Source organism: Ammospiza nelsoni, chromosome 9 (assembly GCF_027579445.1).
Source record: "Ammospiza nelsoni isolate bAmmNel1 chromosome 9, bAmmNel1.pri, whole genome shotgun sequence".
Classification (NCBI taxonomy): Eukaryota; Metazoa; Chordata; class Aves; order Passeriformes; family Passerellidae; genus Ammospiza; species Ammospiza nelsoni.
This window is the reverse complement of record NC_080641.1, coordinates 25,650,821-25,675,062: the sequence shown is the minus strand read 5'-3', so window position 1 is coordinate 25,675,062 and position 24,242 is coordinate 25,650,821. Positions and strand designations below refer to the sequence as shown.

The following is a 24,242-nucleotide window of genomic DNA, read 5'->3' as shown; positions in this document are numbered from 1 at the left end:
CTGATGGCAGTTTTGTCCTGCTACTAAATGCTCTCCTGGTGTAAGAGGAATAGCAATATCATCTGCATTTATGCTACATTTCATAACTTTTTTTTTTTTTAAATACTGTTCTTTGACAATTACAGGCAGATCTATGCCTTCTGAAATTCAAACCTCTGAGACATCAATAATTGCTTTAACTATGAGACTTTTCCCTCCCAGAATCCCAGCACACTCCTTCCAGCTTCTCCAGCAAGAAAAACTGGCAATTCAGAGTACCTGTGTCCTTCCCTGCACACAGACCATTCCCTGCCAAAGCCCTTCTGTCTCAAGCACTGAATTAAATAGGTATTACACACAAAAGGGAGCTGCTATTACATACTTATTGTTCTCAGATTTTTTAAAAAATACAGTTAAGCTTAAAATATGTTGGCTTCCTTGATTTCACTGCAGCCAGCTTGCACACAGACCCAGACAATGTATTCTACATAATTAAAAATAACTTTCTATACTCATATCTTGCTGCCTCTAGCTATAATCCAAAACCAGATGTTGGTGTGCTGACTATTTCAGACCTAATAAAAGCATCCCTCTGGTTTCTGAGCCCTTTCACCTGCTTTCAAACCTTCACAAAGAATGGATGTCTTGCTACTGCTGGTTTTGCCCTCATCACCTCCTGGACAAACAAAACAAAAAAATCTCATCCATGTATAGTCCTGGAACTTGAATCCTTGTAAAAAACATTGTGTCTTGAGCGAAATTTTGTTATTCACTAGTCAAAAGATACAATTTCCCTTTCTAGTAACACCTCTGCGTGCAGCAGGTGCTAAAAGGCAGCAGAATAAATTATTTTAGGCATGTAGGTGTGTGTGCACACTGACCTTCTGGTACACAGCCTAATGAAGATGGGAAACCATCAAGCGCACTGCTACAAAGAACCAAAATTGTCGTATGTATGCTTTGTAAAGCATTCAAGCGACTTCAAAGACCTCTGTCAATACAGAAAAGAACTGCATTAAAATTCTGAGCCTCCAAATCTATTAAGCATTTCCAAACACAGGGGGACGAGTACCAGGATTTGTTCAGCTGCCCTCACCACGCTGTTCCCAAGGAAGGAGTGTGGGCTCAGTCAGTCAGCACGCAGTGACTCAGCTCCGTTCCATCAGCTCAGCAATTTAACAGCCAGTAAATCTAACCTGTGTTTTCAATCTCACTTGTAAAAACACTGCTTTAGCTTGGTGAAGGCCAATGAGATACACTTCTGAGGGCCACCAGCACTGAATGGATCCTTCCCCAAATGATACTTCCCCAAAATCTGCCTCTGCGCTTTGGTCCTGGACATGGAAGAACCAGGAGAGCACCATGCAGCTCCCGAGATGTACCAGCAGTGGTAGGGATATCCTGGTCAAGCTCTGGCTTCTGCACTGGGGCCATGAACCAACCAAGGTGGTGAAAGTCCCATCCTCACCACGGTGGCCCGTGGTCCCAGCAGAGCTGCCTGCAATGCACGGTGTGTTCCAGCAAGGGCTGTCCTGGATGACAGAGCTCAGCAGAGGGGAGCAGTGAACACACTGCCAGGGTGTTCAAATGGAATTCATTAATCAGGCTCCAACTGCTCCACTTCCCTAGATGGAAGCTCTTTATAGACACTGCCTCATTTATTTATTTTTTGAATGCCCAGATTAGTTTAGTGTGAAGCTGTGGAGACATATAATTTGTCTGAGCAGATGATCTATGGATCACCAAATGAACACTAAATAGGCTCTTGCTGTCCACAGAAGAAACACACTGTGCATTCTCCCATGGCTGCAGCAGAGGAAAGGTGAATCCTTTTTTTCTAAAATTTAGCCCCCGGCAGTCTGGAGGTCAAAGAGCTGGCACTTCTTCCAACCTGCTCAGCCCTGACTGAAGACAGAGCTGCAGCCTCTGCCTATGAAAAGCAGGGCCCTCAAATCAGAGGGAAATCAGCAAGTGATAACTAACCTGGCATTCTGCTGGGGCCAGGCTTTTCTCACACAAACAGCCTTTTCTGCTCACATCTGTGAATATATGCATATTTAAAAAATAAATTATCTCTCATTCAGATTAGTTACTAGAATATCTCTTTCTCTGCTGAAGCAGATTTGTTCCTACGGTTGTATCTACTGCTATTCTGGGACTTGGTATTGTTTTCCCACTATTGCTGCAGAAAATGTTCAGCAGCTAATTGCACAGTCAAGTCCTTTCACATAATTTTCACTTTGACAAGAGTAATTAAAAAGCTAAACGGCTCGAGAACCAATTGATTAGGTCTGGAAGCACAGCTCTGTTTAGCCGATCCTGAGACGCACGTGTACAGAACAGCAAAACACAACTGGGAGCACGTTCCTTGCTGCTGATGGTTTGGTGTGAAGCCTGCAAGATCTCTTTTTTGCCCAATTTCTATGAAGTGTTATATACACATATGTGACCATGCTTTCAAGAGTCAGGAAAATTACCCAGGACAAGTTAGAGTGTATTTTCCTTCTATCACCTGTATCTGCAATCACCAAATAGACAAAGTTTGCAAATGGACTAAAATACCTCCTATCACAGGAAGGAACTACACAAGGCTATTTTATCACTAAATTTCATTTGCTTGCCTTAAAATTGCTCTGAATTCTCCATAACAAGGCTTCTAATATCATTACATTTCAAACTACATAATTGAAATTAAAAAGTAAAGGGCTCCAAAATTAATACACATGTACCAAAATTATGAGCTTATGAACAGTAATGAAATGGAAACTCTCAGAAGCCTGAGGTTACACAAAAACTTAAGAGATGCTCCCCATAACTTCTATAATAAAGCTAATAATTCTGTTCTTGAAAGAGAAGTTGAAAGGGTTGTCTTTAAACCACTTTCTTCTAAGCAAAGTTTGGTCAGTTACTGACTACATATTTGAAAAATTGTCATGAAATGTGCAAGGTTTAAAGCTAATGGGAACTTGAAGCAGCAATAATGAGAAACTCCCTCTATGCATATAGAGAGTGATCAAACACCTCCTATGCCACCTGATGAGCAAGAAAGTGCTGGTGCTCCTCAAAGCCAACAGCTCTGGCCTCCGTGCAAGTGTGTTAGAGAACAGCTTCATAGCACAGGCCATCAACACACATAAATAAATCTTTGAATAATGCTACAGCAGCATCTGAAAGATATGTACGTGTGCCTGCCTGCAGAGGGGTTTCAAACAATGCCAGCAGATGGGCCTTGGGTCACACTCCCTGCAGCAGCACTGCACACCACTACACAGCAATACCTCCAAAGGTTGATCTAAATTTTCCTGCACAAGTAAAATGTCAAATCTTTTCAGGGAAGTCAAAGACATAAAGAGAATTGTGTCATTATGTAAGTAGATATACTGAAAGAAGCCATAGAAGGTTCCACACATTCACAAATGTGATGACAAATGTAGCAAATTAAACCCAACTTGTTAGCTAATAGAATATTTAATTATGTACTATGAACGATCACTTGCATATCTGGGAATTTAAACAATTATTTTTGGAAAGGGGAGAAACGTTCCTGAGAAGGAGGGATTTCTAGCATCTGAGAGCTTTTCTACTGCATTCCCTTTCACCTTCCCTTGTTTATAGCTCTATTCAGTAATAGTTTTTACTTGTTTCCTCGATGTCTTAATTTCCTGCAATAATACATCTGCCATGAATAATTAAGCAATGCATTTGCTGCTCGCTGAAAGCTGAACAAGTGCTATAAATCAGTTCTGGGACCCTCTGCCAGCACAGACACAGAGATCTGCTAATGTTGGCATTTCTTTCTGCAGGTGAGAGGAATGGTGCACAGAAACACTCAAGGAGCTGCTCAGCAGTGCCAGGCTCCCTCGCCCTGGAACTGGCATATTGGGAGTGCCTGTCTGCATCTTTTCCCAAGCAGCAGTACTTCAAAGACTCTTTTAATGAGGGACAGTAAACCTATATGTTCTATATTCTTCACATTTACTCCTTTCTCACATTCCTAGGTTCCTCCCTCTTACCTCTCCCACTCCACAGTCAGGAGGAGGAGAGCAGAAGATGTCCTGAGTGTGCATTATTCCCTTCTCAGCACCAAAATGATGGACTGCTGTTCTTTGCTCTATTTCCACCTTAATTCTCCTGCTGCTTGTGGTTCAAACCAGGACACTACCAGATGGTAGTGAAGGGCTGAATGATGGTCTGTAGTCAGGCCCATTACAGCCAGTGAAGGTTTATCTTGCCAAGTCATCCTCACTCTCAGATAGCTGGACAGGCTGCATTTCTCACTTTTTTGTATATGAAGATGGAAGATAACAAGCTACAAAAGCAACAGCGATAACACTTCCCTTCAACACTTTCACTCGCATCCATATCAGGGGAGAGGAGCAGTAAAACAACTTTCCACTACCAGAACAGGATTCACCTTTTAATTGGATGAGGTTTACAGTGCAATCACTTCAAATGCAGCTGTGCAGAGGATGAGCCTCTCCAAGTTGGCAGTGCAGGTACACTAGAAAATTAATCAAGACCAGGTATCCAGCCAGGCCAAGGGAATGTCAGGGTAGCCATCAGAATTCCATGTCTTAATTTGAGAATCTCCCCAGTTCACTATAAGGTGCAGAGACTAAAAAAAAACTTTAAAGGTCAAAATGTAGAACTATTCATCACTAAATTTCCCTACAAAACAAACCATGTAATGCTCCTGGTTTTAATTCTGTTGACAACAGATTGCACATATTTTAAAAACGTAACGTTTAGCAGCTGTGCTGCCAGTCTGCAGAGTTTGCATATATAGCTGTGATATTACCATACTCTATTATTCATAACAGGCAACAGACTTCATTCTTCATCTTGTGAAAAATAATTGCAGTTTGAAGTCAAAGTCTGATGGCAAAAAAACACCCAATATAATGCTAGAGTTTCCAGAATTCAGGAACTCATGTAATGGCCTGCATTTTGATTTAAATCAATTCATTAAAAAGACCAATCTCTTCTGATCTGTACTACTTCAGCAAGAAGTACATGGCTCTTTTATGAAACCCAGAAAAGAAAAAGTCTGGGTGGGCAAATAGCTTTCTCTTATCCACAACAAACATGCAATAAATTAACCGTAATCTTTTAACAAGAAGCAGGAGATACTCCCATCTCATAGAGCCCTGGGACCTTGCTCAGACAGAAATTCGTAAGTTGATGTATAGCTATTCATAGCAAGAATGACTACTGGAAGGAGAAGGTAAAAAACCTTACCCATCTTCCCTTCCACTACCATTAACATTAAAAGCGTTCTATACAAATACACTTTTTAATACATTTTCCCTTTCATACACATAAATGAACATTTAAACATATTTGAATCAGAAGGTCTTGCAAGACCTACAGCATCCTTTGCAACTGCTTCTCAAAGCATTTTGTGATGCCAGAAGCGGTTTCAATCCCCACCTTCCCCCTGCCCCAAAGAGCTGCTGGTCAGTGCTGCTCTGGACAGCAAAGCAGCACTGTTTGCCTAGAGTGGTCCACATGCAGACCCTCCAACCTGCTCTGCTGCTCTGGGTTATATGGGCTGGCACAACCACACTGCCTTTCTTAGAATATCTGACAGTCAATGAACAGCATGGATGTTTGGTGCTGTCAGAGAGAAGGGCTCTTGCACACCACAGCGGCAACCACCAGGTACCCACCAGTGCCCTGCCAGGGGCAAGCAAAGCCCCTGCAACCCTCAAAGCTCAGACACCAGCCTCTGAACAGATGAATAGCATGGAAAAGTCTCCAGGCAGAGAGCTACATACATATAAATAAATAACATGTACTGAGAGAAAAACGAACAAACACAGAACTACCTGCTACAATTCACAGAGCAGAGTTAACTGTATAGCTTCAGAAGATGAACCACACACTGGAACAGGCAGCTGTCCTTTAGTCATGCACAGACGTGGGCAAAACGATAGCAAATCTACGAGGGTTCATGAGAAAACCAGTGGATGTTTGCAAGTCTCATGTTCTCCCCTGTTTTTGCCCACCAGCACATTTAAAGCAGAGCTACAAAGTCAGAGAAGGGCATTGAAGAGGACTAAGGGCCTGGAGAACATTTTCACACAAAGCTACATAGTCAGAGGAAGGACAGTGATTGTCACTTGGGAGCAGGATAAAAAAGGACAGGATAAAGATATAGGAGTTATTAGGTGACCTAGAGAAGACAGGCTACAAGACTGCTCCTTTCCTGGTTCATAAATGAAGACAAACATTCATTTTAAAAAAAATCACACTGCCTACTCAGAACATATCTGAGGGAACACTTTCTGTTTGCATACGAAATTCCAAAAATACCTCTGGAAATTCAATTCCAACAATCCTGCATGTCTGTGACCATTGCTTAGTGCCTGACCTGAACTTTTCAGCTATAATTCAAGCACATTATTTCTTCTCCTAGCAGTGGATGGGTGGACTACCTTCCCCCCAGTTAATCTTCCTATTCTGGCAGTGGGATGCTCAAAATGAGATGCTTCACCGGAAGCCTCACCCACATGAGCAGGGCAGAAAGACTATCAAATGTGTCCTCAGCATGGTACTCCTCATTTTTGCCTGTCGCTGTGATGTCTGTCCCCCTCACAAAAGCACTGCTTTCTCAGCTCCTGTATGGCTTATGATCCATTAGCACTGCAAGACCTTTTCTGTATACCAGCTGTCTAGGCAGTTGTCTCTCATTCTGTATTTATGTAGCTGATTACTCCTATTTTCAAACATCTATCCACATTTTTCCTTATTGACATGCATTCTCTCAGACAGTTTCGCCAATTTGTAAAGATCATTTTGAATTCTAATAGTGTCCTCCAACATGCTTGCCTCTCTTCCCAGCTTGTTGTTGCCTGCAAATTTAATAAGCATGTTCTCTATTCTATCAGAGAGATCATTACTGCAAATGCTGAATGCTACCAAACTGCCAAATACCCACCCTATGAGCAGATGTTTCACAGGAAAAAGTCTCATGAGGGAGCACTGAAAGCTTTACTAAAGATAAATGACATCTACTGCTTCTCCATTCACAAAGCCTGTTAGCCTGTCATTAAAGGAAATTAGATGGATCTGACCTTGACAAACGTACACTGGATATTATTCCTTTGCCCATGTGGGTAAAACAATATTTAGAGTTGTTGCAATTAATAAAGCTCTACAGAAGGAGTAATACAAGTCCAGTTTCTGAGAACAGCTTCTAATTTTACATAGGAAATGGGAAGTAATGTGGGTGGGGAGAAAAGGCAAGACTATGAGATGGTCTTTATTGTACCTCCTTAAACATCTAGCATTTCTTGGCCATCATTGGAGGCTCATGGACTTAAGAGTTTGACACCGTCCAGCAATTATTGTAACACAAAATAATTCTGCAATTTAACATAAACTTGGAAAACACCATGTGGTATACTACATGTAACTCTTCATATGTTAACTAGTATTCCTTAAATTCCACAAAATTACACAGGAAGTTCTTCTCACACAAAGCACTACAGATTACAGACCATACTAGTATTTTTGAGCTAAACTGGCCTCTAAAAAAACCCTTTATCTGCAACAGAAGGCTGAGTGTCTAATGGAAAAGATGTTGAGCACTGCATAGATGCTGACTGAACAACACAGGGATTTTGTCCTAATGTGTAAAAAACCCCCAAATCATACTCTGCTTTTAAAACAGGGCACACAACTCTACAGACAGTGATGTATTTTAGCATTTGAGGGGAAGAAAAAAAAAAAAACCAACAAAACTTTGGCAGTTAAATATGTTAAATGTTCCATGCATTTACTAAGACAGAATAAAGGTTGGACAGGCATTGCCGAGAAAGACAAGACCAAGCCCCTGTGGCCTGCAGTACAACCACAGAGCAACTTCAACAAAAAACACTCCCTATTTCCACAGCTGCCTCAAGAAACAGACAAATGCACTAGAAGAGGAACTTCGTGGTGTCTGTGTGAATTAATTCTCTCTGCCCATGTTCCAGGCTGGGCGCTGCAGGACTTGCAGGATGCCTCTCCTGGGCACCTCTGGCTTTTGGGAAGCTGAGATCACAGCAGCTCTGGCTACACACACAGAATGAATACACAGGCAATTTAGTTACACACGAGCTCACACAGCCTCCTTTACAGAGTGATCCAGCGTGAAATTCCCTTTATATTATTCAGCAGCCTGTTTTTCTATGGGTCACTCCTTCCACAAATCAGGTTCTGTTCTCTCTGGACACAGCTACAGATGCGCTTTGGTGGTCAAATGTTTTCAAAAACATTTCAGACTAGAGATCTATAAATATCACCACGGTCAGCTTTAAGGGTACAAAAGTATTTTTCCACTCTCTTTGTTTTTAAGAGCAATTCAAAGACAACTTTTGCAGAAAAAACCAAAAACAAATGTCCACCTTATAAAATACAGTCCCTCAACTTGAACTTTGCCTGAAGACCAAGCAGGGCACACTTCAGCCATGAAACAAACTCATAAAAAGCTAAAAAGAATAGGTTATAACTAAGAAACTTCATGTTAACCCCTGATAAACTGTGCGTAATGGAGCATAAAAAAGGATATTAGAAGTTATATACAGCAAGTATAAATGACAAGTCAACAACCAGGACCATTACCTGTTACATCAAACAAGAGTAAAGGGAGCCTTTCTAGGTCTTGGACTACCCTCATCATTCTCCTGAGAGCCATACTGAACTCTGTACTCAGTATGCCAAGACTGAGAACACTGTGTCAGGACCAGACATTCCAGTCCTTCAAAAAGGAATATGAAAGTATTTGCTTATGAGAGAAGTTTGCTTCTCTAAGGGTTTTCCTGTGTCCTGGAAAAACTGAAAGCTTCTGTTTGATCCTAAATAGCATTAAAGTACATAGTCATTATCATCGGATCACTATTTTAACTATTTTCAGCATGTAACAAGAATCTTAATACTCATCGTTCTGTTCTTTCAATGAATCCTCCCTCTTGTAAATTAAACACTCTCTAAGTACAATACACTATAGCTGCCTCACTTTCAAAATGTCTTTTTCCCCCAAATGCAGGGATTGAAACCCTTTCTGAAATCAGTGCATGGTAACTCTCACATTTACCTCAAAAGACAGAATTTCAGTTTCAAGTCTGAAAAGGCAATTCCCTGTCTTAGGAGCAACACCAAAGTGAGAGCTCTGCAACACACTCTGTCTCCCACTCACGCAAGTCCCCAGCTTTTGACAAGTGGGTGAAATGGAACAGCCCCACCTGCCAGGCACAGCTGTGCTAATGCTAAGGCTCAAAATGGTTACTAAAAGTGGAGTTTTTCAGGGGCAAAATCCCTACATGTGTAAAGTTGGTGAGTATTTCCTGGCCTCTTTAAAACCCCCCTTCAAAACAACCTTTAACAGAAGTAATACAACAGCTGAAGTGGATTTGGCTAAAAATAAACACAATGAAAACACATAGGTGTTCTGCATCCTTAAAATAAAGAGCAGAGGCTCAACAGTTACTGTCTGCTCCTGTCAGACAATTAACTGCCAAGGGCTTACATCACTCATCTTTGAGGTGAGCCAACAAAGTTGCCACATGTAGAGTTTGGAAAAACATTTAAAACAATTTGCAAGAAAAGCAGCAAAAGCAAGCAAGAATTCTAAGTGATTCCTTTTAAATCTGCAGCATTTACCAGTGCCAACAGTGGACTGATGATGGTCCTTTCCATAGGACCCCAGGTACTTCCAGAGAATCCACTATCAGCTCAAGTAGAATAACCTCATGTAGCAAAAACAAACCAGCTCCAAATCTCTTCCTGACATGATGACTTTATTCAAAGTATCAACTCAGAACAGTCACCCTTGGTGCAATGAATGTCTGTTGGAAAATTGTGGCATTTCCATTTATTTTAAGATTTGACCAGGTACTACTTATATATCTCAATCCAATCTTACAAAACACAGATTTCCTGGAAAAGATTTCAGGGAAATTCTATTATTAATTACTGGGGGGGAAAACAATGAGTAATATAAACAGTGAAAGACCATCTGAAAAGCACAGCAGGACTGCAAAGTCATTCCAGCCTGCACTACACTAAATGAAATATATTCTGTAATTATTTTTTTTAATACTACATCAATGCCCCTTATTGTGAAGGTTTAATGTTATGATGCAAGAGAGAAAGACAACACTAACACACATTCAAAGCTCTAGCATTGCAGGCTACAATTCATATACAAATGTAAAGCCATCATCCACTATAAAAAGTGCTTTGATTTAATTCAGTGACCATATGTCAGTAAAGTGTGCAAGGCAAAAGACATTTCTATGAGTTAGAAGTTTCAGTAAGCACCCTACAGTGTTTTCACACCAACAAAATAAATGAGATTTGTCTCTGGCACAGACAAAGCACTGATTCTCACAAGGGACTAAACAGAGCATTCAATTAAGAGTACACCACTGCTTTTCAGCTCCTGATACATAAAGATAGACAACTTACCAGAGAAAAAGCACCCATGAACAGATGCTTTTTTTCCCACTCCTTTTTAAGCCATGTTCAACATCAAAAAAGATTGACTAACATTTTGAGCAAACAAATTTCATACTCTTGGTTGTTCACAAAAATGAGCTTGATCATCTTATATTACAGTATCATTCTGAAGCACCAGTATAATGAAGAGATAATCAAAGAAACTAAAAAAACCATTCCTATTATCACATCATTGCTTTTTACAACTGCTCAGCTAAAACACTGAAAGCTCCAGCAGATCTTACACTTTTTCCCTTTCTGACATCAGTAGTAGCAATAGCCAGGAGCATCACGACAAACCACATTATTTTATCGGTTTTCTGGCACTCCTTTCCATCTGCAAAGGATGTTACCATCACTACTACAGGGTATTTTAAATATCTCCTGAAAATACACATAGCAGCCTCTGCAAATAGCCAAAACTGATTAACATCTGTGAATGAATGCAACTAACTTGCAATTAGATTTGGAAAGTAAAGGGTAAGCTTTACCGAGGTTGGTAGTCAGCTACAAATAGAATGGGAAAATTACCTTTAAAGAATTACTCAGATGACTAAATGAGCTGGGATCCAGCAAAACACATTTTAATGTACCTAGGGGCAGATATTCATGAGCAAAAAGCCAAATCCCACTAATGAAATAGAAGTCTGCATCCTGGGAATCAGAGGTCCAGAAAGGAATTCAGAGGTCACAATGGAGGACCACATTCCCAGCTGAATGCGGGGAGCAAAAAAGATAAAGTGCCATTGTACTGTTGGAAAATGCAGCCACTTGTCTTGGTCCTGGTCCCTTGACTTTAAAAAACATATTGAAAAGTCTGGAGGATTAGTGAAGAACAATAAAAATTTTATCTGGTCAGAAAAAAAAACAAGACGTGTCCATTCTTCTACAACAAAAAGGACAAATTTCCAGGTTCTCTAACTCTTCCACTTAAAGTTGTTTCTCCAGGAGATTGCATTAAACAGCAGGAGTCTCCAGTCTCACTGACAGATGTTCTAATATCCAGCGTCTAAACCCTAAAAATGCATAAAGGTAGTTTGAAATAAATACACATTTGGAGAAGTAATGATTACTTGCCATTTTTACAGATCATACAGGAGATGGGTAAATTCTCTATCATTTAGTTTTCAAATAATGATTTGACAGCCTCCCAAAAGCTACGTGCTAGCTCATCCACTGCTGTAAAAGCAGACACAGAAATTACCACTGAAATTATACAGCCTGTGCTACACAGGTCAGAGTAAAAGACTACCCTGATCTGATTTCTGGCCTTAAAATCTATGAATCTACACTGAAGATAAAATTGTAAGCAGGTAGTTCTATTGGTTTTCTGTATCACCAAGCCAATAAGCACACTCTCTCTCAAAGAACAAGTATTAAATATATCATCCCCTCAACATTTGTCACTGTGCTGGATCATTTACACAGATACTTAATCACAGGAAGCGCCTTGTGAAGGCAGGAGAGGAACTGTGGCTGTGCAGCCGAGTCCAAAAGGTGCAAATGGCAAGTGGGGATGCTCAGCCCTGCACAGCAGCAGTGAGGGGCTTGAACAAGGAGCCAGGGAGTGGAGGCAACAGTCAGAGCCCACACCCTGGTCTCCATGCAATTGCCCCCAGGTGTCCCTGCTGACTGAGCACATGCTCAGAGCTGCCCCAGAGCAAAACGCAGTGAGCCTGGCTGCAGCTGCTCCAGCACCTCTCTGGGTTCAGGGGCCACCACTCACCAAGGGCTCCAAGAAGACAAGAAGAAGAGATCACTATATATTTATTCTGCTTTTACATCCTCCATAAGTCTTCGTACTGACCACTATTGGATGAAGTATTTGGGGCTAAGGAGACCTTTGACCTGTCAGCTGACATTGACTGATGAACGCTGGTGGCTTTAACAATAAATAAAAAAGACAAATCATCATGCTGTGATTTGTTGTGGGTAGTAACCCAAACTAATCCACAGTCTCTGCAAGTGCTGGAGCTAAAATGGCTATAAATGCAGAAAAAGATCCTTTGTCTACTCTGTACATGATGTTTGTCCTCACAGCATTCCTTCTACCTTGATGTCTGCAACATTTAGCTACAAGCAGGCAGCACTTAGGTATTTTACACACAAGTGTAGAATCCATTCCTACCCAAATATATATATTTGATGAGTAAGGACACCAAAAGTAAACACTGCACAATAACTGTGGTTAATATTTCAACCCATCCCTTAATGACACTACCTCAATGCCTCAGGTACAGGGGTTTTCCTAAACAGTATTTTCCATGTTGTTTCTGCTGATGGAATGTGTCAAGCTAGTCAAGCTAGAATTGCAGAAAATTAGTATTTACCTGTGCTGCAATACCTGGATCCAATCGCATCAATTACACATAATCACTAGATGCAGTGTTTGGGGACAGACAGGCAAACAGGAAACCTGGAAACAGAAACTGATGCAAGGCAGCAATGGAGAAGCCTCATGTCCAGCTTTTGGAATGGGATCCTGCTGCCCAGCTCTGCAAAGTGGCCATTTTCCAGGCTTGCACAACAGCAAGTCTATCTCACAGTGTGGCCTGGAGCAGCTCTGTTTGGGGTTGAGCTGTTGTTGAGGCATCATTCAGGTTATGAAACAAAAGCAGTAGAGTTGAATCAGGGAGTCAAAATGAGCCACTGTGGTCTTGGGAGCACAAAACAGTACGGGCAGACAGCAGAGTTAGGGGACAACGACAAACTAGTGCCTAAGCACATGTTCCCTCCAGTGCTCTTCCACACAAAACCTCCAGACAGCACTTGAGGTGCAGTGCAAAATCCCTGGCAAAACACAGCTCACCTGAAGCTAGAAAGACCATCCTACTATTCTTAGACTCTGGGACACCATATCTAGAAAAGTAATCTTAGTACTCTTTATTTTCCCAGCCTTCACAAGCATCAGAGGCCTATTTTTTTATTATTTTCTTTTTTTAATGCATCTCCTCAATTCAATTAGCATCCAAGAAACACCGATTGAAAAAAACCCTCAACAAAACAAAACAAAAACAAACAAAAACCCTCCACCAAAACAAAAACAACAACAAAAAACCACCAAAAAACCAAACCACACACACAAAAAAGCCCCAAGTACAAGATACACATCTTTTGGATATAAATTAACTCTTCATTTCAGGGGCAGGGCAGCCTTGAGACGTTTCAGACTCGGGATCCCTTCTAGCCAAGGGTGGTGGCAGCCCAAGCTCTGCCTTGGCCACACCAGCTCACTGAGGCATGTTTCATCTACCCCCTCAAATAAAACCCAAGTTTGCTCTACCTCTAGAAATCAAAAGGCACAAATTGCTTGTTTACCAGGTATCAATTCACAGGTAGTTGGCCTAATTCTGCCTTAGTTCTTTCCTTCTACAAGGTCACTTTTGAAGCGGTTTTACTCCTTAACCCCTTTGAAATTCTGTGCAAGACAAACCAAAATATACTGCAGTTAGAAAAGGCTCAGGATCAGTCACCGAGTCTCCTCCTTTGGCTAATGGAACCTGTTCCCAGGACTTGAAAAACAAAACCTAATTTTTAAAAAAACAAGAGAACAACAAAAGACATTGCTGATGATTTCTCATGAGAGTATTGATTTTTCCTCATTTTCTCAGCATTTTGTTTTGAGAGGGGATTTTTTTAGGTTTTTATTTTATTAGAATAAATGACACATTTTCAAAAGCTGAAAAAAGGTACCTTTTAGTTGACAATTGCACTGAACATTAACTGAAATCTGCAAAGCCATTTTTCCCATGCACAATCAAAAGATGACAGACAGGGAAGCACATAGTGTATAAAAAAAACCACACAAGCAAGCTGAGAGAGAATGGGTAAAACAGCCATCCTGAATCAGCTCTGAGCTGCTCTAATGGAATTAGGGTCACCCTGACAGAAACACAGTCAGATCAGAGAGAAAATTTAATAATTTCTTATTGCAGTCTGTAAAGGCTGGGGAGGATTTGAAATAGCTGTCTGCCAAATTAGCACTTCTGTATCCACCGTTGGTGCGCATGTGCCCCTTCCCACTCACCTTCTTCCCCCAGCCCCCACCAGAGCAGCCAGGGAAGCACCACTCCCCTCCTGCTGCCAGGGAGACACCCACGGAGCCCCTCTTTTTCTGACACTCTGCCACCCAGTTTAACCTCTGGATGCCACTTCAACTCCTCATCACTGACATTCTTCACAGCTCCTGCGACCTCGATTCCAGGGGAGGCACCGGCACAGCACGGGGCTAATTCTGCCAGGCAATACACACTAAATCTGCTTTATCTCAGGCGTTAACATCCTGCTTTCTGCCAGCTGCCTTCATTGTCAGGAAGCTACAGCAGCGACACTGAGATGTGGTACAACAACAGCAGGTGGGGAAGGCAGGGAAGACCCAGTCATGGGCGCTCCCTGAGCAGCCACCCACAAGCCATGCTGCTGCCAGGGATGCAGCACAGCCCATCTCCAGCCATCCTTTTCCTGCTCCCCAAAAAAGCAATTTGGGGACTGACTCCAGAAAACCCAGGGATAACCCTGCTCTCACTATCCTGTTGTTTTTAGTAAGGCAAATGCAAGACTGCTTTGCAGCTACACGGCCTGCTCATCCCTCCACTGACTCCAAGCAGCACCGCAATGGGGAAAAGGAAGAATCACAGTGATTTCTTGGGAGCAGTCATAACCAGTGTAATAAATAAATGCTCTTTTGCTGAAGCCAACAGGATGCTATGGGGACTGAAAAACAGAGGAGTGTGCACATGAGGTGCTCCTTCCACAGCATCCCTCTGTAGCTTCTTCTGGAAGCTCCAGTGTCCATATCTTCCCCTTGCCCTTCACTACTGTCCTAAATTAGGACTCTCCAATGCCAGATTCACTACTGCATCACTTGTTTGCATCACTGATGGCCAGGCCCCATAAAATGCAGGGTTTGGGGTTGACATTTTAGGCCTGCAGAGTCACAGAGCAGACAGATCCTTTCACACAGATCCCAGCCTCTGAGGGTCGGTGGTAAGATTCAGTGGGTAAGATGATAAAAAAAACTCTAAGTTGCTAAAATACATGGAGTTGCTAAAAACCACTTTCCATCCTAGGAAACCCTTGATTAAATCATGGTGGCTGTGGTAGTTAAAAGGTCAGTGCCCTCGGTGCCCTCCAGAGCTGCCTTCCAGATTAGGAAAAAGCAATTCAGAGCAATTCATTGCGAGTCCAGAGAAAAAGACATACATACAGATAAACTTGCTGCTCAACACAGAAATGTTCCACATCTGAGACACCACACAGAAACAGAGCCAATTTTGTCAAACTTCAGCATGTGGAATTATTGCACAAAATTAGCAAACCACGTCTACAACAAGTTATCCTCAGGCCAAGAACTGTCCTGGGACATCACAAGCTCCACCAGCTTCGACACATCTGTGACGTGAGTGATGCTTCTCTCCTTTGCAGAAGCCAGTATGAAGATAATAAATTTCATATTTTTATACTCCTCAGAATACTAAACAAGTGCTTCTCTATGCCAGATTCCAAAATGGGCTACAATGTGCAGATATAAAGTGATCTGAATAAGCACCTTTCAACAGCACCAGCAGACAGCAAAGTAAGCTGAGGAAGGACACAGCTGCTGCCCCCCCCCCAGTATAACTGGGCAGCTCAGACTCATACAGACCACCCATATTAATCTGCTGCCTGTACAAGTCATCCCTAATGAAAACAAAATAACTGAATTTGTATGTTTCTTCACATCACTTCTTCACTCTTCTCTCCAGCTTCCCTAAGTTTAGGTCTTCCTCTCAGTCCAGGACATTTAGGAACCCCCAGTCTGTTTCCTACATTCAGCCAGGCTCTTACCAACATGAAACAAGATCTCCTTCAACTTTCATAAATTACATCTAATTACAAGCCTTGTGACTAAAGCTGCAGTGAGAAAGAGATGACTGCTGGCACATCAGGAGGGGCATCATGGTCACCTCATCTCCAACTCGAGCATCCCAGGAGCCCTGGGTACTTCCAGAGGCAAGAAGTATTCACAACCACCAGAGTCTGATGGATGTGCAGACATTTGGACACTGAAAATCTGGGTACAGATTAAAAAAATAAGGGAGAGGGCCTGCAGAAATATTTGGGGACTGCTTAACAAATACAGACCTCAAGATTATGCAGAAAAAGCATTGAGATTTCCTGCTCTCTGCATAACCCATTCCATAAAACATTCCTACTATAATGATAGCCTTTTTAGTAGGCTATCATTAAGCATGTTTTTGTCCTCTTGTCTGTCCACAATAGCATTTTGTGCACATATTTCCTCTTGGCTGGATGGGGCTAATTAAAGCCAGTCACAACAACTCTATGGGACAGCCAGGACAACAGCAAGGACACAACAGCTAAAAGTATGACCACAAGGAAACACTGTACTCCAATTCTGCCAAAATATAGGTGCAGGAGAGCTATACCAGAAGGTAAGAACTTGCACCCTCTTCCCCAACAGCTTTCTCCAAGAGCAACTGCCTGCTGACTCAGGAGAGATGTCTCAGTGCTACACAAATTAGGAGAGCTGGCAAAAGAACAAGGGAAAAAAAGTAACAGGGATTACCGTGACCCCAATACTTCTTTCTTCCTCCGCCCCCAATTTTCTTTACTCATCTGTGCGTGTTAGAAATCAAACTGTCAGGTTTTGATCTCACAGCTTCTGCAGAAATTCTTTCTGCACTTGAATAAATTTTGTCAGTCTTTTTAGTTCTACTTGTGCCCCTTCACACACACCCTGTTTATCTGCAATGCGCACACTGGGAAATAGAAGACGGGGGGGGAAGTTGTCTCTTAACCCTCAGTTTCCAGTACAAACAAAGAGGGTTTAATATTTCTGGAAACAAATTTTGCAAGGCATTCAAGCTTTCCATAAACCAAACGTTACTTACTGTCCGCTCCTGCTAAAGGCAGCATCAAGCAGCAGAGGATGGCTGCTGGCACAGTGAGTACTGGGATGCAGAAGTTAGGCACCATATTCCAAAATAGAGCAAGTCCTCTTCAGTCTGAGGCAAGTGGTCAGTACATCCAGTGTTACAGACACAGACTTACTCCTGCAAACCAAAAAAAGGAAGAAAAGGAAAATTATTATGACACACAGATAAACTGCCAGTATATCAAACTGCATTGCAAAGTCATCATTACAGACACTTTTAAAAAGAAATTTACCTATCTTCCCTGCATGAGCAGTAGAGCACCACACACGCCTCTGAATTCAATAAGCTGATTTCAAGGGTCAGCAGGCATAAATGCACCTGTCTTCAAGTTTACCTTCATGTACAATCTGGTTTATGGCCCATTAATGCATCCTTTAGTTGCTGTTGCTCACAACAAATAGTTCTGAAGCTGCACATTACACTCAAAGAACAGTCTTAAGCTCTTTTAAGTCTCCTTCCACATGCCCTAGCCAGACGTGGTTGACTGCATGTGTAGGGAGGGTTTGCGATCAAATTGCTGTGAAGCACGGCTTGGACCATCCAGCTGGGCTGGTGTGCACCAGGCAAGTCTCAGCGGGTTCCAGCAGAAGAAACAGAAGCTGAATTGGATCAGCTGTCAGCTCACAGGGTGAGAGTCACAGCAGAACGTTATTGAGGAAAGTGTCTATAAAGAGAAGCTTTACCCAAAGCAAACACCTCAGCCTCAAACTCCCCAAAATAGTGGCAATGATTACCTAAAAGGATTCATGATTGGATATTCCCTCTCCAAAACAAAGCAAATCATCTTGCAAATTGCCTTAACTTGGGCATCTGCTTGAATATTGAAATACAGAAAATTTCTTGAAAACCAACCAAAAAAAAGGAAGTATTTAAAAAGAACACAATTTCTGTGCATCTGCCTCCTTTATCTTTTAACGCGAATATACTCATTGTACTTCCATCTCAAAGTCTAAGATCTACCTATTAAAACAGACCTCAAAGAAGCCAGCAAGCACCATGCCCTCAGCAACCACACTCAGCAGTGACAGGGGCCCATGCTTTCAGTGCCAGGCATCTCAATGAAAGCCTAAGAGTTATTTAGAAGTAGATGTTATTCTCCACTAAGCTGCAGAAGTTACCAAACTTACCAACGCAGCATTATTAGTGAAAAAAATCTCATGCTGGCAGATGCCAGCCTGAGTGGACCCCATGAGTATCCCTGAAGCAAAGCAGCTGCAACTGTGCACACTCACACTGTTTGTGGCCCAACATGCCACTCTTACTCGTGTTGTCAGACATTTCAAACACACCTTCAGGACTGCTCCAACAAAGGTATTTCTGAATTTTGCTACGTTTGGAAGCATATTGTTTTTGGGAAACCGCTGAGCTTTTGATGGAAGTATCACAAGTTACAAACACGTCTACTTCTGACAAAAGCACAGCGCTCAAAGAATGCCAGCAACGATCATGCCTAGGGAAATCCACGAGAAATCTCAAGAGAATCTACCCTGGCAAATATTTACAGTGCATAGTACTAACAAACAGGAGATCATGATTCTTCTCCATTCTGTTACTGTATTTGCACAGTAAATCTTTTCCCATGTTATAATATCGCACAACACAGAGAAATCTTTATTTATGCAACATCTTCTCCAGCCAAGACATCTGAAAATACTTTACAAAATAACCTAGCTCTAACCTAGATGCAGAGAGAATACTGATCATCTCATCCTGCTTTTATTGTCTCAATAAGAAGGCATAAATCTAACTAAGCTCAGCAGCAAAATTTTGAATGCTGCAGAAGAGGCTCTTTGTACCAGCCACACACTCAGTTATCTTTGCTGCCCTACAACTTCCCCATCCTCACTCAACTCTCACCAAAGGATTACTACAAGCACCATTTACATGTCTTACATAGCCAAGACAGATACAGGTAGTTGTATCTTTATAGCTGCCTAAGCTCTATTCCAGTGATAGAATAGAGCAGCTCCCAAGCAGGTGGCCCAGCACTAGCCAGCTCCCCAGACACAGCCCACACAGGAATGGGAAGAAATGCCTGGATCAAGAGTGATGATTATGCTTCTAAATTCCGCATGTACGGGGGGTAATTTGTGCTGCCTGAAAAAGGGAACCCACTGAGGCACTTTAAGCAGCATTACATCTGGCTCAACAGCAGCCAGAATCCTAAGAGGGCTACTCTTCCTGGGGAGGGGGTGGGAGACACCAAGGGTCGAAATTACTGTGTCAAAACTAATCATGTGTGTCAAGCTCTGTAAGATTAGGACAGAGAATGAGTTTTACAGGTGGTGCTGAAACATCTTAGGTATTTGTCAGACCACAGTGGGGGTGAGTAGCTTTCAGAGAGCTTTTCCTCTTCCATTAGCAACAAAAGTGTCGCATCTAATGGTGTATCTTGAGCACAGATTGCTCAGAGTCTTGTCAATAGCACCTCCACAGCCCTCATTCAGAAGTAACTCTCAGGAACACAAAAACCTCAGTTAAAGAATAGGTCTGTCTCTTGATTTCTCTCTTCTTTCAGTAAATGTGATCAAGCTTCTCTCCAGTTTCAACAGATTTTTCACTTTCCTCTCCATCCCATGAGATACATACAGTATGCACTATGCAGAACTGGTGAATTGTCAGATATCCTACCAGATGCTTCACAGACTTGATCTTTTTCAACTGTTTAGTGCTCTAAATAATTTACCATCTGGTAGCAAAGCCAGATTTTCTTATGCCAGACTCCTGTCTGTCCCTCCAAAGTTAATAGACCACCTTTGGCCTTTAACAGGATCAAAATTTGCCACTTCCTCTTTCCATGGTTGCTCTGCTTATGGAAAAGTTGTCTGCATTCAATAATTAAAGAGCTTTAAATTGGAATGTTTTAAAATTTTATAAATCTCAGTAGCTGTCATTCTCTTTTGAAAGTGAAAATATTAAAAAGCTTCTCCCAGTGGTTCAGCTTTCCCAAGGAGACAACCCAATGCTCAAAGCAAGGGTGTCAGCTGAAGTTCAGTTAACCCTTCGAAGGGCCAGTGTTACCCTGACAGTGTTAAACAGCAATCCTGAACCATTGCAAAAGCCTTCCTTTCCCAGGGCAGAAGGCAGCCTAGGATGGAAAGCAGCTAAAAACCAGATAATATTGGTAGATTTTTGGCAACAAGCTAAACAAATACAAAGTCAGTATTGCTTTGGCAAAATCAAGTACAACAGCAACTGACCAAATAATGCTCCTACAGTTCTTAATGTGTCTTGTCCCCAGCAAACTCATGCCTCTTCAGGCTGCGCTCTCTTGTTTCTGGACTGATCTCCTGTGCACCAGATGATCTCAGTCCCTTCATTTGAAGGCCTCCTTTAATCTCACTGCTTTGGCCAACATCTCACAACTAATATTGTGTTTGGGAGCCCAGATGCTGTACAAGAAGGTTTTTCAAAAACACACGTACATTCTCATTTCTTCTTCTGCATCTGGTCCTGGCAATATTATAAACTCTAGACTACATAACCCAAAATTAGCTGAGGCTAAGCACTCCAGATGGCTTTGTAAAAACAGCTTTGAGTTTAGCAAGCTAAACTCCTGCCTCTGCTCCAAACTCAGTGTTAGAGCTACCGAGAGCTAGTTTGGCAGAAAACTAGAAAGCAGGAAAGCACAACAAAAAACTAGCAATCTTCATTTAAATATATCAGTTTTTTGCTGCAGGGCAGGTGGATGGAAAAGAGGCGGTCTTGAGGACATTTTTTGAAACCTACATGGTTTGATTCTTTCAGACAGGCAGAAAAAGCTGGACTCATTTAAAACAGAGCCAAGAATACCAACAGCTCATATGGTACTAAGAAATTCTGGCAATAAGTATGTCTCACAGGAGACTGCAATGAGATTAGAAAAAGCAGTCAACTTTAAAGAGTCAAGAGGAATTTCAAACCAGCACTGAATAGCTTCTGTCCTCTATGAACTCTTCTGTAAGATAAACTGAACTGAAACAAGTGGGTCACCAGCCATGACTGGCACAGTGAAGAACAGCATCCCCAAAGCAAGCCTGCCCATTCAAAACCAGGGACAAAAACACGGCATGAAAATCGCTTTTTAGGTTAAGCTGCTTTGCAACCCAAAGAATCTAAGAAGTCAGCACAAAAAAGTTCCCTCCAGGAACCCCTGTACATCCACGGAACTGCCAGGTTTCGTTGTGTGTTTGAATACTGACACTGCCTTTGTTGTGAAACATCATTAAGAGACTCCGGAGAAACTTACAGGGTGGGAAGGTGAGCCCAGTCCATAAGCAATGTCCTTATCTGACCTGGAGATGTAACAGCGTCTTTTCAAAAAGGAACCTGAAACAGTTGTGTTTGTTTTTCAAGGCGGAAACTTCCTGAGCCTTCTCAAGGTGAGCCCAAGGATGCAGGTCAGAAAACACCAACTGGGCACACCCAGACGATGGTAAAGACAGGGCTGAAATTACATCAGCTTCTCCCAGTGCTACTACATGTGCAACACAATCAAATTTTCTTTCTGGAGTCCTACCCTCTTTATTTTACACGAGTATCTGAAAGGGAGCCAGGGCTCCAGAGGGACACAATCAACACACCACCACCTGATCGACTCTGGGGTGTCACATCAGCCACGGCGATCGCGCATCACGCAGAGCAATAAGGCAGCTCTTTATTCTGTTAAAAGTGAGAACAATAACTGGCTACAGCTCAGCTGCTTCACTCTGTACATAATGCCTCATCTGTGCTCAGAAGGAGGAACAGGAAAACCATGACACACCATATAACTCAAGACCATCATATTGCACACATTAAAAGTTGTGGAAGCAGTTACACGCAAGCTAATGACTTTTCAATGTTTCACTTCACTACATTAGTATTCCTTTAGCATAGATTTCTTTGTGCTTTTCTGCAAGAAATATAATATAAAGAGACTTGGGGAGTACAGCAATATGGCCAAAAAAGACAAAATGAGTCTCATTTCACTCCGAACTCCCACATGCAGGGAATGTATTAGAGAGATTCAGCGGGGAGATATATGAAAATGGTGACGATGGCAACACTAGAATAGATTTAGGGAGGAACTTCCTATGAGCTTGCAATACAATAAAAAGGCCAAGAGCTAAAGAAACTGTCACATGAGCAAAGGTACCACCTCTGGGACCCAGGAGTGAGCGGGCCCAGAGCATCAGTCTGGTGCTCTCAGTAACAAGACTCTCAAACCATCTGGAGAGAAGGAATGAACAAAGCAATTTAAGAACCAGGAAGGATAAAAATCTCTGTCAAATCACAAGCACTAGACAGACTGCTAAGGATTTGATAGCTATCTGTAAGTACAAGAAGGATACAAAACACCAAGAAAGGAGTGGAGGAGTATAATTAGTCATGAGCATGCAACCATGAGAATGAGACAAAGCAAATGGAAGTGTACGCAGATTATTCCCAGTAAAAAAAAAAAAAAAAAAAAAAAAAAAAGGAAACACACCCTTCCCCAAAAGTATTTTTCCCAGAAGGAAAATGTTTCACCACCTGTTTGGGAAAAAAATAAAAATGAGGTAGGAAAAAAAAACAAAAAGAAAACCCAAAATATCCCATAATCTGGGGAGAAAAAAACCAAAACAAACCAACAAACTAATACAGGCTGATTGGTATGGAGCAATATATATAACAGCAAGAACAACTCAGAAGTACTTTTAAAAGTTTCCTCTTATTTTGATAAAGCACAAAAAAGTGAGAAGTGTTTAAGCACAAGTTGGTCCAGCTACAGGTCACTGTGATCCTGAACATGCAATCCCAGCTTGACTCAAGAAGAGGAGCAGAGCCACTTTGAAGCAGAATACAAGCACAACTTGAATATTCCTGTCAGCTTTATTGGCTACATTTGGTTCCGAAGACATTAATTTCTGAAGATGTCATTGCCTGCAGACAATATTAGATAAGAAAGAGGAATTTTTCCACTGGAACAAGGATTATGCAGGGCCTGTTAAATAACTATGGAGATAAGTTAAAACATCCACTTAAAATATAGATCAGCCTTGAGTCTCACGAGCCCAGCTATCACTCACAGTGAGCACTAAGCACAGATTGCTGTAGATCACCCTAGCCAAGTGTAAAGGCTCCTAATGCCTGCTGTAAAGTATCCTTAAAAGAAGTAAACTATTGCATATCAGCTTTTCAACAGAAGTCTCTAACATTTACAGAACAGGTCCAGCACTGCATCCAGATGCATGAATTACAGATCCAGGGCAGCAGAAAGCCCTTCAAAAAATAAAACTAAATTCACCTATTCCTTAACTATCAGCAAACTCCACTCATGCAAAGAAACATGCTCATTAGTCAGACATTTCCACAAAGCAAGAATTTCTGTGCTTTTACAACAAATTACTGTACGCATGACAATATACTCCTAATGAAAATGACTGTGCTATAACAGGCTTGACTGAATTCAGCACAATAGAAAACAGTGCAAGGACTAAAATCACTGGGTACTAAGTCCTCTCCTCTAAACCCAATTCCAGGGCATTAAGTTCTGCACAGCCAGGGTGCAGACAGGTGGTTTTGAACCAAAGAGGGAGAGCTGAGTACACAGTCCTTCTGGGCTTGCTGCTTACAACACACCACAGCTGAGTGCCACTGACTGTACAGCTGTGGTCCTGTCACTCCTGCATCTGGAACCAGCAGTGTCAAACACATTGGTTCTGCATCTCTCAGACTGACAGAACATGCAAGGCAGAGCAGACCTAAGTTCTACTGAGCACCAGAACTAATTTTAACCAAAACTGCAAGAATGCAGATGATTGACCAGATGAGAGATAACCTGTCCTTCCATCCTTTCAAGGATTTGCATGATGTCTAATGGCTTGAAGTCAAACTCAATCC

At 41.9% G+C, this 24,242-nt stretch overlaps 1 protein-coding gene across 5 annotated transcripts in view; it reads right to left on the bottom strand.

Moving 5' to 3' along the window:
- PTPRF (protein tyrosine phosphatase receptor type F) overlaps positions 1–24,242 on the bottom strand; it is a 374,428-nt gene that overhangs the window by 227,902 nt on the left and 122,284 nt on the right. For all 5 annotated transcript variants that reach the window (XM_059477803.1, XM_059477805.1, XM_059477806.1 and 2 more), the window contains one exon: positions 17,355–17,516. In XM_059477803.1, coding sequence (XP_059333786.1) covers positions 17,355–17,439 — 85 coding nt within the window. In that variant the 5' untranslated portion in view covers positions 17,440–17,516. The remainder of the gene's footprint in view (positions 1–17,354; positions 17,517–24,242) is intronic.